An 18,996-nucleotide genomic window follows, 5' to 3' on the forward strand; every position below is an offset into this window, starting at 1 on the left:
CTCATTCTGGATTGATAAATTTTATCCAATGAGAAGATTTTGTCAGATTTCATAATCAAGTGAAAATTTTGGGGGTTTGGCCATATGATCATACAAAACAAGACATTCATAGAAAATATTTGATTACTGAGCAATGAAATTAGAATTAAAGTCCTGATTTACACAACATGCTTCAAAATAATTTTCCGAAGTGCTTTACAAAGAACATTTTAAAACCAATTTCATCACCAATTCTAAAATGAAAAATGATGCAGTGCAGTGGGGGGTTTAGACTTTTTGCAAGGTCTACAACACATATAATAATAATAATAATAATAATAATAATATTCAGTACCAATAATCAAAAATTTCTGAGTTAAATGTGTTTGTCATGTCTGACTTATGAACTTGTGTTTTGAAACGTAAAAAAATGGTTTTATAATAACTTTGCCAGTATATTCTGATAGAAATGTCACAGGAGTAGTTAAACAGCAGTGACTATGTTACTATATTAGGGTTTCTACCAGGATGACGCATGTCCCGCACCATAATAGACTCTGACAAATACTGTCTCCTTTTCAGTCTTCAAACATACTGAAATTAGCACAAAGTCTCAAATGTAGAATTTTTTTTTTTTTTTTAAATGTTTGTATTTACATGACCACATTTGCATGGCATATGGCTTCATTGCTTCTTTTAGAAAGAAAACCTGCTTAAATTGCAGATTTTATTAATTACAGGATGCATTCCACACCAGAAACACATTTGCATAGCTGCAATGCAGGCAGCTTGAAACAAATCCTAGCTCCTTTCTCACCAGCAGAACAGCTGCAAAACTGCAATAATTTAAGACCTCTACAACTGCATGCATCATTTAACTTTAATTAAGACCTTGAGTTGAGACCTTGAGTGTGCAAAAACGCAGAGTCAAGAAATCTAAGACTTTTTTTTCAGTCTTTTGACAGTTTGACAGAAATTAAGACATTACTCACATTCCCAGTGCGAATGAACCAGTTTGCATTTCTTTTCATTAGGGCTGTCAGAAATTAATCAGTAGAGCAAAATGATTCAGTCATTTAATATACATTTAAATCGCCCAAAGCCCAAAAATATATGTTCATGACAAGAGTCAAAGCCTTAAAAAGACAGATTATTTAGATTTCTTAGCAATGTTTTATCTTAAACTCGGTGGAAAGCAAAAATTAATCTGGTCTGAGAAAACTGTTTATCACCACCTAGCCAAATTTAAATGGTTTAAAAAATTGACAAGTATATAAAACTAAGTTCAGAAATAGTGAAAAAATAAATCTGTGCTCTGAAATGCTGGGGGCCAAATTGCAGGAAAAGTGCAGCTTCTCTTAAGTGTCAAATACAACTACAACCTAAAAAAACGGATGCTCCGCCGAGCAGCTTTATTGGACTTTTACAGTCATATATGCTTGAACCACCAGAAAATTAGTCAAACAAAAATCAGTCTCTAATTAGCTACTGTGGATCACAAATGCTTGTTCTCATGTTTTTATAATGTTAAAGTGTCGGGAGGAGGCATGTGTGGAGGCTTAATTTGACACAAATTAAGTTGGGGGTCTTTATTTATGTAAACAAAAACAAAAATTAAGCACAAGGTGATAATTCAATATGCAACAGAAAATATATGACTTTAATTACATTTTCCAATATATATTCAGTGGTTTTATGAGCTCATTAGTCATATTTTGAGAGTTAAAAAAAAAAAAAAGACTGAATGCTGAAGACAAATAACCGACCCGTGTTTAAGGCATTGCTGCGTCTGTTAGTAATATCATAGCATTTATTTGAAAGTAAAAGTCCTCTACTTCTTTCACGTTTTGATTGAGTAGAGAAAAATACGTGTTCTAAATATATAGGGGGACGTATTCCCTGAGCCTTTTCAAAAGTTACTCGTAATTATTTTCTAACATGTAGGCTACTGTGACCCGATAGCTCAGTGGTGCATATACACTGAGCCATGAGTCACTGGTTTGATTCCCGACAGGCTAGACCATTTGCTGAATGTCATTTCTCTGTTCTCGTTCCCCTATTGCCTGTCTCCTTTCACTGCATCTGTCACACATAAAGGCTCCCGATACCACAAAAAAAATTATAAAAAATAAAATAAAATGTTCCGTGACCGAATGATCCCGGGAAAAACACCGCTTCGCCTGCATCACACACGGAGCACAACAGAATCATGGATATTATGAGACGATTCATTACTTTGATTCTGACATGTATGATTAAAGACTTGAGGGGAACCTGACCGTGGTGGTATGGAATAGAAATGGCATAAAATAGGCCATAAAAAGCCCAGGAGATATGTACAAACCCTTATGATAGCAATAACAAGTCAACTGATTCACTGAACACACAGGCAACAGGGAGGAAAGGGACATAAGACAAAGATGCTCCGAACATGATAGTGGGGGTGGAGGTGTAGCGAGCAGAGGCAGGTAATACAGAGGGGAGCGGAGACGGTGCCTGGGAGGCAACGCTGGGCAGGTAAAACCATCTTGGAACTATATGTTTGTCAGGATGAAGGAGAGTCGACTTTCAGCATCATTAATCACCAGAAAACATCTCCATCAAGCAGATATAATTAACATAAATTAATAAAAGAATGGATGAATGAAGTGCCTTGTCACATTTCAAGAACAAATGAATAAAACCAATTAGGATATATGGTGTAGACTCCCTTTTTCAGGTTGTTTAGCCTGAGCAGCCTCAATGTTGGCATGTTTGGCAAATGACAACGTAATTCATAACAATTAATTACAAAATGAGATTGCAATGGAGTGGTTTTCAACCCATTGTTCCTGTAAGATGAAATGTAGGGCTTTGTTTCTACACAATGCTGCCTGAATAATAAAGAAGTTTATAAAAATGAGCAAGCCTGCTCCTTCAAGAGATTAATCAACAATGAAAATTGCGATTAAATGAAGTGAAAACTGTTAGATGCAAGCCTAACAGAGTGACTGAGCTCTGTGAAAGGAAAAAAAAGAAACTTAGACGGAGACAACATGGTGTACAGAGTTTTAAATGTTTTGGGAGTTATGGTCAGAATGGTGTACCTTAGTTATGCACCAGCCACGAGGAAGGGAAATCAAAGTCAGCACGTAACAATGGAGGACAGCAGAAAGAAAGAAAGAAAGGCAAGTGAAGCAAACAAAATCTTTAAAAACAAGACTCAGCATTGCCTTTCTCTCTGCAAACCGTCTGCTTTCACCATGTTTCTCTTCAGTGTTTGCAGCAATTTTACAAATGAGCATCTGTCTGGGTGCCATTTCAAAGCGATGACAGAGCATCAAAATGAGGGTCAAATGTTGGCCTGGCAAGCTGGACTACACAATTTACTGACTCGGTGTAGAGCGTGGAACAAAATTACAGATGGAAATCGGTTCAACTTCTGCAGGACAGCATTCTCGAGGCTGACAAGTAATTTAAAAAGAAGTCTAATTATAAGTAATATTAACAAATGATAGATTTAGGGTCAATGTATGTTAATTTGTCAGAGTGTGTATGTGCACATTTTTGTGTTTTATGAGACAGGCATAAAAAACTGAATATAACTGAGTGCTTATCTGCTGGCAGCAGAAGCCTCTCCATCCATCTCTTAAGTGACCATCTCTGTCAGCCCTGGATGCTTCCCTCACCCCTCTGGGTCTTTGGGTCACTATTAAGCTTCATAAATTCAAATTCAACAACGACATGCACACAATAAATACCCTGCACACACACACATGCACACACACACACACACACACACACACACACAGTATGTGCATATACATATAAATAAATGTGTCTCTCTGAACACATCCAAAAGCCAGTGGAGCAAACTGTGGATGGACTGTCTAGCCAAGAGAAAGCACCAGTGTGCTGAAGAATTAGTATAAAATCATTTTGGTAATGTCACCCAGTAACTCAGCACACAAAATACTTTACTTTGATTTCTATAACTGCCCAAATAAGACATTACAGTGAAATATGCACCTGTGCATTCAACAGATATACAGTATAGTATAAACCATATGAGCAAAATTAGTGCCTGAATTCAGAAAGACTAGTGGGTTATTTTACATAACTAAACACCTGAGGGGCAAATATGTTCTATCTTTTTATGTTATGTTTACCTTACGGAGACTGTGACCGTGGTATATTGCTGCGGTAGAACGCCTCTTCCATCATCGCTGATGGATGTCTCGCTGATGTCTGAACTTGGATAATAATAGGAGCGTCCATTTAGATGCTTGTCACAAGCTGCCAGTGTGTACAAGCCTTAAGTGTAAGTGAGTAAATGCGGTAAAGTAAGCGAGGCAGCAAGTGAGTCACATTCACTCATTCACAACTGGTGGCTCTCCTCACAGGAGCCAGGAGGAGGCAAGACAACATCGCAGTCATGATCCTGAATCATCCACTCATTTGGCTGGTAGCATTACAGTCACGCATTCTGCGTTCATTAGGACCCAGTGACAACATGATCAATCTTTTTAGGAGCTGCTACATGTAGCATTAGGTGATCAATAAATCAGATTAGCATGATTATCATCAACATTAACGTCAAATTCGTGCATATTGGTTCTAATTAACACTCTTTTCTGGCAACTCGACTGAACTTGTAACTTCCCTGCACGTTGTCTTTAGACTAACTAAATCTGCCACAGTGCACCGCATGAGCTTAAATCAATTAAACATGAACATAAAAAGCTAGCACTTGTAGCATATCAAATCACTTTTCTCCACATAAAAAGCATCACTGGCATTTGTCTCACAATTTGGTTGGATGAGAGGATATCGATTAACCAGTCAACCTGGAGACTACAAGCTTTACAACAAACCCAAACAAAGACGAACAACAGGAAGCAGAGGAAATGTTGCTTTAACACCAGCAAAGCTATTTGCATTTAAAAACACCAATCGTCAGTGGTGGGGCCAGATTTTTGACTGCCAGTTCTACAAATAAAAGGACCAAATCCCGACTCGTATGCAAGGTATAGATGAAAAACAAAAGAGGGAAAAAGTCATGCAAACAAATAATTTGAATAGCAGACACAGCATGAGCATAAACGCCCATCTCAAAAAGTTCTACCAACCACATGAGCAGCGATGTCACATAACAACAACTATAGATAAATTCTTAAAGATGGTGAAAGTGAAGCACGTCCAAAACAGTAGCCTAAACTGTTAATTAGGTATGCAGCCCTGGAGACTGGCATGCCTCTAGGATTAAATATAGGACTGTAATGAGGAAAACCCAGACAAGGCAGAGGTGGAGGAGGGATACGGCGAGAGCAGACATACAAGGAGAATGCAGGCTTGCGTTTCCTGCAGCAGCACCGGTCATTATATTTTAAACTGTGAATAAATATGCATCAATAAATAAAGTTGAGAACAAAACAAACACTGTCAGGTCCACCGTGCAGGAAGAGTAAAGAAATCTGGACTTTGGATAATATCACCCACCTGGGAAGATTAACTATGTGACATTCAGCTTTCGACCAAAGAGCCCCACTGATGGAAAAAATATAGAGCAGAGGCACCTTTATTTCACTGCAGCGCTCTTAAATCACACAAATCCCATCACTGTCAGCCGAGGACTGTTGCAATATGCAAGCACAGTTAATGAGTTGGCCGGACAGTTTGTGGCAGATCTCATGTGTAAAAGTTAATCACACATTGGTCATCTGCAGTGTGATTTAGAGGGCGATTAGGATGTTCCACTTCCATGATTTTAATAACAACAAAAGGTCTTTCAACAGAGAGCTCTTACCTCTCAGTAATGAGGTCACGTTCACCTGGCATCTTGTTTACACACTTAGAATGAAAATTAAGCAAAGATAATGCAGAAAAACAAAAACTAAGAAAAGCAGTTACACTTTGCACCCCGACTCATTAAACTAGTTCACATGATGTGTCGTCACAAGGCCACGGTGTTTTGGGCGCTCCACACTTTAACACACACTGCCAAAAAAAAAAAGAAAAACCTGCTTACTTCTTCACCTTTACTCAAGTGGTCAGTCACTGAATAAAGCAGCTATCCATTTCAGGTTGTCAGGTTCAGTGCATGAGAGTGTGTTGAGTGTATTTGCACAAAAAGTCTGACAATTTTACATTGAAATGCTGTAGTAAGACTCAGGTAAATCATTGGAAGATAAAGGGACTATAGAATAGAGAAAATGGGAAAGTTAGAGCAACTGCAGGACGCAGCTCCTTCCCCAAATTTGACATCAGAAAGACATCCCAAGAGGGGGTTTAAATAGTCAACCATCCAACAAGCACTTCTGGTGGACTGCTGCCTTTTGCTTTGTTTGTACTCTAAACCCCACACACTCAATATGTGGTTTCTTGTCTGAACCACACTTATAGACAACTTCATTCACAGAGCTGGGCAGACAATGACATTTCAGTAGCAGGCAGGCAGAACACATGATTTGTCTTTATCCAGGCCCTTCCTACTGGGGGCAGACAAGTTTTTGTCTAATGTTTGTTTTTAGTGAAATAGTGGATAATTTGCCCCCTATTATATGATACATTATATATAAGACTATTATTTGAATGATACCAGATAAGTAGTATAGCCAAGAAATGCATCTTTAGTAGAACTGCTGCAGCTCAATCATCTGAAATGTGAACCACAACCAGAAACTGTAAACTTGGGAAGCTACTATTTTAATGTTGAGCGATGTATTTCACATGCTAATCAGCATGTTTTGTGCAAAACATTATTCTGAAATAGAAGTGCTCAAAACTGAACTTTGTGTGTTTTTTTCTAAACAAACACCTCACAGCTTGTTTCAGCAGAAGACGGTGTTCAAACTTCAGAACTTCTGTTGACACCACTGCTCCTTATTGGAATACAGCAGTCATTAGACAAACATTTACAATTCATACAGCAAGTGTCATCCAAATAAAGTGTCCCAAATGAGCTGTACATACAAAATCAGAATTATTCATTTACCTAATAATGAGGCTTGACTTTCAAACACATGCAACAACCTGTTGCAGCTGAAAATAAACACGTCTTCCTTTTGAAAGAAAAGGACACTGTCTTGTCAAAGTTAAGACTGATGAGCTTCCATTTGTTGCAGACTTTGTGTTCGAACAAGCTGCTGTTTCCAAGACATTAATTAAAGCATGCGAAACTCAAATCCACCCCTCAGAAAAGACACCATAGCACTCCGACCAAGGTAAAAATAACAAGCAACAGCACACAGCGAAGATTTATGATTGGCTCTGGACATATCTGGGGGGGGAAATGAGAAACGATAATTTGCCTGTGGTTTAATAGGACAATGGCTATTTCACTCCGCTCTTCATCAACGCTATTGTAAAAATGAGACAGAGAAGGAAGACGAGGAGAAAGAGGAGGTGATACAGGACGTTTTCCTCCCAAATGAAGCTAATGATAGCCCTTGTGAAAAAATAAAAGAACAAATCAACAAAGAGAGGCCCTATGTGAATATGCAATATGTCAACACATGATTGAAAAAGACAACGCAAGGATATTTTATTCAGGGAAAGGGCACAATGGGTCAGTGGACAGCACTTAAGCAGATTCTCCCTAAAGAGTAACTAGAGAGCCCCATGAGCTAACTACCCAATCAATTCAGAAAGACACTGAGGTGAACTGCTGCTCAAGTAGCAATCTACAGCGTACAACCCCACAAACATGCAGCAGGACGCGTAATGAGCTCAAGGTTACACCAGGTCTCAGTGTAGACAGCTATTGTTAACCTGTCTGCATTTTAAATGTGGCCACGAACTCTCGCATGTTCCTTGGAAATAACATTCATTTGCCTTCAGCGAGGGAGAACATTACATCACTCTGAAATGTCCTTGTACCAGATAACCAGCTTTACACTTCTCACATTCGGCATGTAGATTTGTTTCGTCATCCTGCCCTTTCTTAGGCAAAAAAGAAAAGAAAAAAACCCGCAGAGGAAGGCTCTAAATAAAGCAGCTAAGCAAGACGCAAAGTGCATTTACTTTATCTTATTCTTTATCTGAGCACACAAACACACGGACACATGGAGGGAAAAAAAAACGCTGTTTACCATGATATCAAGGGAAAATGCACCACAACATTTAAATAAATCGTCCGTGAGTGTATCTGACATCACACCAAACTGCTGCTTTGTTTGGGATAAACAAGGCCCCAACATTCAACTACAAAATACATCATTCACAGTGTTCCTGACACAAACATACGAGTTTGAAATGATCTAAGGTTTAAAGTTAAGATACAAAAAAGACCAAGGAAACAATGGGTTGGGTTAAAAATACGACTAATAAACGACAGCCACAGCATTTTATGTATTAGTGAAGCATTTGTTGCTATATTTGTTGAAAGGCTGTTCAGTTCAATTCAATTCAATTCAAAAAACTTTATTTGTCCCCTGGGGTGAATTTAAATGGCAACACCAATCAATACATCAAGTGCTCTTGAAATAAAAGGAAAAATCTGTTGTATACGTGGCAGTCGCAGGCCTGTAAAAAGCCCATCCAATCATTGCATTAGGTCTGCATGGGATGACTGGATGGCCTACCTGCCTGTCTTACTATGCACCTCTATGCACTCTGCCTGTGCTGAAGGCTCACTGAGCATATTGCATGAGCCAGTAAACACATAGCACAGGAATGGCAGACAAAATGCAGTCACATTCTACAGTTTTACCTGAACCTACAACATCTGGCACCATTAAATATGCTTCCTTTTCCAATTTTGAGCACAAGTATTTATATTTGGGTTTGCCCAGCCAGCCCCTCAAAACACTTCCGTTGACCCATTGTGGCTGTTTCAGTCTGCACTTTGACATAGAAAGTTGGACATTGTTCCAGTCATAGGGGCAGGTATGCACAGGAGCGTTGCACTTCTATCCTTGCTATCGAAGCCTTTAAACTCACTGTGACCTGCATTGTCACAAAAAGTTTGGCTATGCTGGTGCCTGCTCTCAACACTATGAAGAACATTTAGGTCTTTTTTTTTTATTATTTAGAATGTATCATTTAAAGAATAGGATAACTAAACTGGAAACACAAATATTTTCCCATGTTTTATTTTATTTTCCCATGTTTAGCCAGACCTTAAAATCACAAAAAAAAAGATTCCATATGGTGTAGGAACCCTGCCGGTGACAATATTACACTATGTCCTGAATTACCACTTGAATGTAAGCATTAGTAGGCACTAGTCAAAACAAATGACTCTGCCATCTTTTGTTGGGAGGACAGTCTCATCAGGGCCACATCCGCACTCATTTTGACCTTGAACATGATGCTGGTTAATCAAAGCATGACGCATGAATGTACAGTGCATGTTATCTAGTATAAACAAGTCCCCATAATTAATCATGCAGTTTATCAGGCCACGACAAAATGGCCTGAATAACAAGCCAAACCTAAAAGAAAAGAAAATGAATGTCCAAAGGCTTATCAGTTATTCCTCAATGACCTCTGTGTCTCCTTGACAACTGCTCCCTCATCGCAAGTCTCCACCAGTCATTCAAGCGCCAACAGCATCGCGCGTCTCCTCCCCGTCCTGATCCACTGCTATGATACAGCTTCCTGCTGTTGTGTGGAGTGGACTCCCCCCCGTGGATCACAGCTCAAACACTTCTCCCCGCTGCGATAATCTCTATTAAACCATCTGCACTGCCATCCCCTCACAGTTCCAGCCTTGACTGGGGTAGTCGCTACAGTTTCTCGACAGTGTATACCTTCTTACGGTACAACTCAAACATGACCCGCTTCAGTCATGTCTAGTAAATGAGAGGCTACTGATTCTGGAGAAAGATAGCTGATATTTAGCTAGTTAGCAAGTGCCAGATATACCGTCCATTTGCTGCCACTGCCCCCTTTTTGTCAATTTGTTTGTTTCTTATTTACCAAGCCACAGTTGTGCACAGAACAGACAGCTAGCGGACCATGAGGAGATATTCACTAAATATAACATGAAGTGTACTGGCTTAGAATTGCATACTCCACCTTTAAGGACCTGTGCTAGGATAAGTAAAGCTGTTCCAACGGTGTTACTTAATAATTTGTGCTTTGTAAGCTATCAGGCTTCCAGTAGCAGGAAATGAAATTTCGGAACTCCAAAAATGAGCTGCTTTAAATGAAAAATTTGCTTTCGTATATCAGTACACTACAACTGGGATTTAATTTTCATAGTTTTGATCATAATTCTTGACAGTAATAACAACAGTGATTCGGGATTTCTTCAAAATCTCTGACACAAACAATCAGAAGCAACTCCCAGGGTAAAAACAAAACCTGAAGGTAGAATTATTACCCAAACCATGCACTGCAAACATCCATCACAGGTGACAGAACAACATCCTGTTTCGGCTTTGTATAAATGTACATGCAGTGGATGAGGCTCATGCTGTTTTCTTGTGCAATGAGGGATTACTCATGACATTCCAGGTGTGCTTAACTTCCATTTCCAAAAATCCAAATAAAGTGATTTAGAGTGTCTGGATAAACTGTGACCTTATTTGTCATCGCACTATTTTGTATTTCTTTCCCAGTCAGAATTTGTTTTCACTCCACCCTTGGTAAGCACACAGATATGTTGCATTTTCAGCTTGTGGCAATCGAATCCAAATTTGGCTGCACAGTTTCAACAATGTTTCGACTTCCGACTCAATGTATTTGTCAAAGGATCATACTGGACAGTGTTTTTGATGATTCCATCAGAAACTAGGGAATATTAAGGTAAATATAATAAGAAAGCTCCCATAAAGTCAGTGTAGAGCTAAAACAAATTAGAATATAGTTTACACCAGCTAATTCTTCTCAAGGTCTCTCTATAATTTTGTTCTTGTGGAAAAACGAAAACTGTCTTCCATTAGCTAAACACGTGAAACCAAGCATGAATGCTTTATATGTTCCTTTGGTGTGCTATTAACTCAGTGTAACGGGCTAAAGCACTGCGGTAAAAAGAAGGCAGGAGGCCTCCACAGGGAACGGCCATCAAGGTCACTGAAATTCATCTTGGAATAAATCTTTATTAGTCAGTTAATTAATCAATCAGCTCTGTATTGAGGAAAGTGGCAGGTTGGGTCATTTCTGAACTCTTAGGGGACGAGCAGCAACTTTGCTGCACTTTGTACTTACTTTATTTCAACATGTGAAACGGGGCATGGCTTAATAGACACACACTGTAATTGAAATATCTGCATGAAGATAAGTTGTGAACGATGCGGCGTCAGCATAAATGCTTTTGAGCGCATATACTGCATTGATTTTCCATCACTTCCCACATACTGGGAGAACAATAAATCAGCCATTTAAACAGTAGTGGCTGTCCAGCGGGGTGGCGTGTACCAACCACTGCTTGGCTAGCCTCTGTGGCAAAGCCCCTGCAGTGAAATTCAAAAAGAAAACTTAGCAGGGGACAATGAAGGACAGAGAAGTTTAATTGAGGTCTGAGGAATCTCTGCTGGAGCTGAACAAAAACCCAGAAACACCCAACTGTTTCATGCCCGCTTAATCTTTTCAATCAAAGCTGTGTAAAGGGCCAGGCTCAACACTGAGTGCTCTGTTATGCAAGGGCCTCCATCATCTCCCTTTAACACCCCCAGAGGCGGCAAATATTGTAGATACGGGAAGAAAAGCCCTCTCAGCCGTCCACCAGGGTGGTGAACATGAGAATCAATCAGCAGCAGCAGAGCAAATCACGGCCAATTGATCTTCTTAAAAGCTTTCAGAACTTCGGATGAAGGCTGTCATAACATGTCCATAGCTGATAGAGCTGACGTGTGAAGTCAATACTGATTAAGTCAAAGATCTGACCTGATGAAATATCAACTGGGTTGCCTTTAGGCCTTCCTATCATGGAGTAATTAGGCTCTCTGTTTGTGAATTCAGTGCTGAGGTCTTCATAAAAATGAGAGGTTGGTGCATAACATCACTCTGTAAATTTGGAAGCTCAGTAAAATGACAACACAGGTCAATGACACAATGATAACACACTGCTGTAAAGATTACAGGCAGATTTCAGCTAATTTATCTTTGTGGATCTTACATATATAGCCCTATTTCCCTATAGGCTGAGTGCCAATGTGAAAACTGACACTGAGTTTATATGACTGACATATGTCAAACTGGGCCTAAAGGGGTGCTTTAAAAAAAACACAAAAAAAAACATGATGTCTGACAGCTTAAAACAGTCAGTCATGCTCTCTAAATGTGAAAAGTCAGAAACATGAATGTGATAACAAAGAAAGCAACACATAGTCCAACAGCAACAGGCTAAACACTAACCTGTTGAAATCACTAACAGAGAAACACAAAACAGCAAAATTTAACTAAACCAGGTGTCAAGCTTAATGTTCTTCTCACTTTTCCTCACTGTTACTCATCGCCAGAGTGCTGCTGGTGAAGGTCTAGTCATCTGTACGGGGACAGCTGTTCTCAAACCTAAAAATAACCCACAATCTGTTGTCCACTGCGAACAAAGAGCCTCAAGTGCTGCAGACCATCCGTCTGGGGGAAAGCTGCCAAAACTGTTCAGGAGACTCACATATAAAATCTAACAACGCCACGTCCAGGCGGACAGGCCGCCACCGAATAAGGCCAATGACATGAAGTTCTGTTAAAAGCCTGACTGCTAAACAGAAGATGGATTAGGGTTCAGATGATCAAATGGGCGTATAAAAAGAAAACTAATCAGCAGCAAAAGTATTAATCAATTTATTGTTATTTAGCAGGCAAAAAAGCAAAATGTTTATTTGTTTAAGTTAATAAAGTTTGAAGATTTGTTGTTTTTCTCCATTTTAAATAATTGCAATGTGAATATGTTTGGGTTGTTGGAGTAAAAATATATGTCAAGGTACCACCTGGGCACTGGTAAGTTGAAACAGGTGTTTTATATACAGACAATATGTCAATTAAATAGAAAACGAATTAGCACATTACTTAATAATGAGAATCATAGTTAACTAAAGCCTGAGATGTTTGAGATTCTTAAAATCTGGGCTGAAGAGGCAGAAAGAAACCTAAGAAAAACACGCAGGTTGTTGTGTCAAAAGAAAGTCGAAGGAGAAAAGTGTGAAAACTGCTGAACTTGTGAAGAGCCTCCGTCCATCAATGCAACAACTGCCTCTGAATCTCTCCGACATCAACTGCCCTTACTGTCTCTTTGCCTCTCTTCCCCTCTGTCAGCACCAATCACCCACACAGGGATTAAAGCTCTTTAGAGCAACACCATAATCAGGCTGCTCTTTAATCTCTCGTCATCTTCTAAACTCTAAAACTGTTATGGCTGCAGTAATGTCTCAAACATCACCCCCGGTGACTCCCATGGACACAACTGAGCTTTTTCCTTAACTGTGACCTAAACATAACACAGCCGCCGGCATTCACTGGTGTCTATTAATTCACACTGCACATTACTACAGAGGAGTGCAGCTCAAATTGAAAAGGAAGAGTTGTAAAGAAGGGCTTTATTGCGAGGAAACGTAAAATTTTATTTCAAATAGGTTTACATTGATAACCTTTCTATAATTCTGGTTGTTTAAAACAACATAGCCCTGCGATGGACTGGCGACCTGTCCAGGGTGTCCCCTGCCTTCGCCCTAAGTCAGCTGGGATAGGCTCCAGCCCCCTGAGACCCTAGTGAGGATTAAGCGGTGTATAGATAATGGATGGATGGATGGATGGATGGATAAAACAACATAATTTCTCACACTTTGAATGATGACCGTGGACAGATTACTGAACAGGTCATTGATATACTGAACAGAAGCACAATAAAACAAGTAAAAGAAGATATGAAAGAGATGCAAAATGATCACAAAGGCATAAAATAGCTACAAAGAGGTGCAAAACAAACAAAATGTGACACAAAACCACCACAAAGACACACAAAATGGCTACAAAGTGATTCAAAATTATTAAAATAAAACCCAAAAAATGAAATGTGACACAAAATGACCTCAAAGAGACACAGGATGGCTGCATAGAGATACAAAATGATCGAAATGTGACACAAAATGACCACAAAGAGGCATAGAATAGCTCCACAGAGATGCAAATTGAGCAAACTGACACAAAATGTCTCAAATTCGACACAGAAGCCATGCAAAACAACCACAATGTAAAACAATATAATCCAAAAGTGACAGAATGGCCACAAAGAGGTGCAAAATGTAACACAACACTACAACATAGAGTAACTAGAAAACCTCCAAACCAATTCAGAACGAGCAAAATGAGGTACAAAACAATATAGAGAGACAAAGAGATGTAAAATGATCACAAAGACAAATGTGAAAGATGCTCAGGTGGAGACACAAAACAACCACAAATCACATCACAGTGGCTTTCAGTATGAGTGGTCGGGCCTTTCATAGGTCTGTGCCTCGGGGCCCATCGTTTCATAATCTGTCCATACTGATGACAACAGATGACAACATGTAACTTTAACTGATGGAGTCGTGACATTACTGCGACCTAAAAATGGAGCGATGAGCCACAGACGATTAAGACGCCCCCATTCGTTTCTACTTTATTAGGTGAGCAATGGTTTAGCTTTAGAACTAAAAACCTTGCTTCCCATTCATAGTCAAAACAATCAAAAGTTTGTGACAAGAACGTTCTTTCAACTTTGCCAGCCCCAGTCAGGATTTTTTTTATAATGCCAAGGCAACAGCAAGACTCATTTTGATTCTGTGTACGCTGATGCTTTGATATTTCCAGATCTGTTGTTTGATGGTGTTTGTGCCAGTGTCACCGTTACCGAGTATATGTCTTCTAATAATTCATAAATCACTCTGAGTCATTAGAGTGGATGGTGGGGGGGAATTAGAATGGCCTTTTTCCACACACAGCTGGAAGAAGATGTTCCTTCAGAGCGATAAAGGTCAGATTTATATGTCACAAACTTCCATCTTTCAGCCAACAATTTTGAGCGTGGCTTCCCTGAATGACCGCTCTGAAACTTTGGACCTCTGGAGGACCTGCGTGAAAATGGACAGTTAAAAAAAAACAAACTCTCGGTTCAAGAAGAAGGGCACCTTGACGCCGCAGCTCATATTGAAACGCTGAGAATACAAAGGAGACCTGGTGGATCACGGGTGGGGCAGGTTTTAAGGGGTTTTCTCCACAGGGTAGAGAACAGCTGATGAGAAAGTCAATTATTTAGACTCATCATTCAGAGTCTGGGCAGTGTCTTAAGGCCAGAGCCTCTGACCCTGTAAAAGCACACACACAGAGTAAAGATACTGTCCACCCACAGTACAGTACGCTATCAGGACTTACTGAATGTTTTATTACGGCTAAACGAATTCTGATCTTTTACGCAAAGGTCTATAAAGATAAAAAGACAGATTTTCCAGTTAAAAATTTTAAAAAAACAAAGTATCAGAAAAAGCCAGAATATATATGAACACATGGAGAGAAACAAGAAACATAATTAAACAGATCACTCCTTAATCTTTCACCACCATTCTGGAGAAAACCTAAAAAACTGAAGTATATTAATAAAAAGAAACCCCTCCAAAGTTTAGTTTGTCGTAAATCCTGATTTATGACAAACTACACATGGATTTGTGCATTAAAAGCAGGCATTATGAAATCTAACATTTGCTTTGTGCCATTTGTTATAATATCCTAATTTTGACATGATACGTTTAGGCATCTGTGGCACAAAATACATTTAAAATACATTTAAATGTATGCGATGTTCTTACACAAAGGGTCACCCTTTATCTGGCAATACTGCATTTGTTTACATTTATTAACGGGATGTGATGGACTGAGAGGTAGAGAGGACCAACTGGTAGAGGTAAAGTTAATGCACGGAGATCAGTTTTATGGCTTCTGATTTTCTGAGACAAATTCTGAGTGGTGATTGATTTAAATGTTCCCAATACAACTTATCAATATGAGTGGCCAGTACTTGATAGCTTTATAATTTGCATAGAAAATATTTCTGTAGAAAATCCCAATGAACCCTATTAGTTAGTGTTTTAATGGTAAACACACTCTACATATTTATTTCCCTTACTGGTCATGATCAAGCTGGAAAATTAGTCCGCAAAACTGCAAGTGTAAACAAACTGAGCGGAGATTGCAAATCAGCACTATTTAAATTTGCTTCATACAGGAAGAAGCTTATCCCACAGGAGATAAAGGAGAGAAAAGTTCATTTATTGGCAAATTATTTGAAGCCTGCTTATTCTATTAAAATATAAGCAAGGACGGAAAGGAGAGAGAGCAGAGAGGAGGGAGGCACAGAAATTATACAGGAGCAGATCAGCACATCTATCACTGTCGCTGTGCAAAGTTAAAGCTCGAGTGGAAATCACAGCGTTTGGCTCGCTTAGGACTTCAAGGACACAGGAGCGCTTCCTGTGGGCTGCAGAGGTGGGGCGTCGGGGGAGGTGTGAGTGAGGAAGAACAGAAAATGTTGTTAGAGTTGAATCTGACAGAAATGGAGGCGAGGCTTTGGCACATTACACCTTGTTCTTACGGGAGACGAAAACATTTTCGGAGGATGTGCGGAGCTGGGCTGTTTGGGCCAAAAGTATATTTTTATTCACTGTCCAGGGGCTTGATCACTGTGGAATACCTTTCAAAGAGGAGAAACTCCCTGTGAAAACAGCCTGTGCTTACACTGCTCAACAATCCACCTATTGCAAACTGTCTTTGTAAAAAATGCAGTGTAGCTGTACTGTCAGCTTGTAATCTAGTACTGGATATGGACTTCAGACATACATTCATGGAGAAAAGTATTACATGTTGGACTCCAACCAATCACAGCCTCCTGTCCTTCATGGCTTGCAAGAAGCCGGGTTTATTTGCTAGTTTTCCACGAGCTAAATATCAGAACATGTCATTCCATTTAAAGTACCAAACAGACAGATAGGAGACTGGACTAGTTCTACGCTGGCGCTTGAACTGGTTTGGAGATGGTTCAACCTGCAAATCTTCCAAGAACCAGTCTGCTTTCTCACCATAGAGCCACGTCATTACATCGCCGCACACATCTGTTCCGACGCCAGTTCTGTTATCGAAGATCTGTTCAGTTTATTCTCAACTTCTGTTGAGGACTAAAGTGCACATAGACAGTTTGTCTCACCCACGGACAACTGCTGCGAAGCAGATGAGGTCATTATTCATCTCATTTTCTCTGCCATTTGATGTTTTAATATCGCCAGTCGGTGTATATAAACACTTTTGCAAACGGCAGTTGGTGTTTGTGAACGCTGCTCCATGCCAGCTGGCGATATTAAAACATCAGGAAAATAAGATGAATACATCATTGGTTTGCCGCAAACACATCCAGACTGAAGCTCTGCTTTTTTTTCTCTTCGCAAACTAGCACTATTTGTTTTGGGGTTTTTTTTTTTTGTTTTTTTGGCTAAACAAAGTTTTAGGTGGTGCTGTTGGGCACAATAATGCTGCCTCCAGCCCTTCATAGAGGCCGTTCTAAACCCGTTTTCTTCACCAAGAGTCGGTTATTTCTCTGCCTAAACGCAAAGAACAGCTGTGAAATTGTGCCTTGATAGTAAAAGGGTATAAATAGTACAGGCAGTCGTTTGCACAGAGCACACTGATCAGACAACGGCCAAGAGTTTCATTTGGTCTTTGGCCAACGTGTACATCTAACACTAATTAGCCACAGCTATAGGCCATTTTCACTTAGATGACAAAAAATTGAAGCTTGGCACTGTAATCTTTTTTAAAATGTATTCAATAATTAGTCAGCTGCAGATGTTAGTTGAATATTGAAGGAAGCAGCTCAGTTCAGTGCAGCTACAGGATGCCTGCTCACCACAGTCTGGCCTTCATCCTAACATTTTGAGGTCAACTGACTTTGACTGCAGTCTTCTTAACTACAGTTTTGGGCCAAGTCCCTCTTCGCAAGGCTTAAAAAGGGGAGACAGATAACTGGTTGAGTGTTGGCATCTAACAGAAGGGTAAAAAGGAGGTACGTTCTGTTGGGACGAGGAATCAGCACTTACCAGAAACACCCTGTACGCATCTTTCCTTGTCACAGAGCCCCAGCATGGGTCTGTATCGTTGTACTTCACACTTCCAGCACTGCAGGAGTGGTTTCCACTGTACAGACACATAAACACAAGCAAACAGAACTTTATGTTAACCTTGTTAGGTGTTGACATGTTACACGCCCAGACCATCACCACAGCTATCAAATCAGGGCAGTTTTTTATTACAACTTGTAATGTATCATCTCTGTGTTTATGACAGACGGATCAATCGGCTGCAGGTTGTGAAACCTTAAAGAGTATCTCTAAAAAGCAATCACTAACCCCTATCATTGTTGCATGACAAACCGAGCTTTAGGAAAATCATCTGTTTCTGCCCATGTCACTGAGAAGTCTGCAGCTTGCGCCTCCAGGCGAAGCAAACCGCTTTTGAAGTCTCAGTTACATCTCACATTTATTCTTGCTGGAAGGTTAGCAAGGTTTGGACCACAGTGGAGGAGAATTTAATACGATGAGACAGCATCAGTGTGCTTCGCCTCCAGACAGGATGAGGCAGGCAGGGGGGGGCTTTGTCATAACAACAATTAGAAGATGAATAGGACAGAGTTTATACTGTGACCTTTTTTAACTTTAAATCGCCACTGTGATTTTATTATTATGAATTAAATCGATGAAGCAGGGAATGACAGAAAATTAAAGGGGAACAAGTGAGAAATTGAATTAGAAACATCTCGAACAGCTCAAAGTCAAGGCCTATGTAGTAGATAGTAATGAGTTACAGTGTTAGCTGCACTTAAGCTACTGAGCAACACAAAACTAGCACGACTCATTAAGTTCTCATTACTTAAGAACTTTTTACACGTTTTGTGTAACTGCAGGCAAAGTAATAGATTAATAGTTCCTAAATACAGTATAGGTTAATGCCAAAAAAATTCTAAATTAAGGAAAACAGACCACACTTTCAGCCATTAACAGCTTATATAGGATTTTAATTAATAACAACCTGGTAAATCCTTAAAATATTTATCAGTCTGTTCGTAATAAT

General features: G+C 39.6%; 1 protein-coding gene across 1 annotated transcript in view; it reads right to left on the reverse strand.

Annotated features, from left to right (window-relative positions):
- Positions 1–18,996, reverse strand: part of tmem104 (transmembrane protein 104) — a 64,104-nt gene that overhangs the window by 24,819 nt on the left and 20,289 nt on the right. Inside the window, exon 8 of the mRNA XM_008294586.1 lies at positions 17,967–18,063. Coding sequence (XP_008292808.1) covers positions 17,967–18,063 — 97 coding nt within the window. The remainder of the gene's footprint in view (positions 1–17,966; positions 18,064–18,996) is intronic.

The sequence above is a fragment of the Stegastes partitus genome, unplaced genomic scaffold (genome assembly GCF_000690725.1).
Source record: "Stegastes partitus isolate 25-593 unplaced genomic scaffold, Stegastes_partitus-1.0.2 Scaffold975, whole genome shotgun sequence".
NCBI lineage: Eukaryota > Metazoa > Chordata > Actinopteri > Pomacentridae > Stegastes > Stegastes partitus.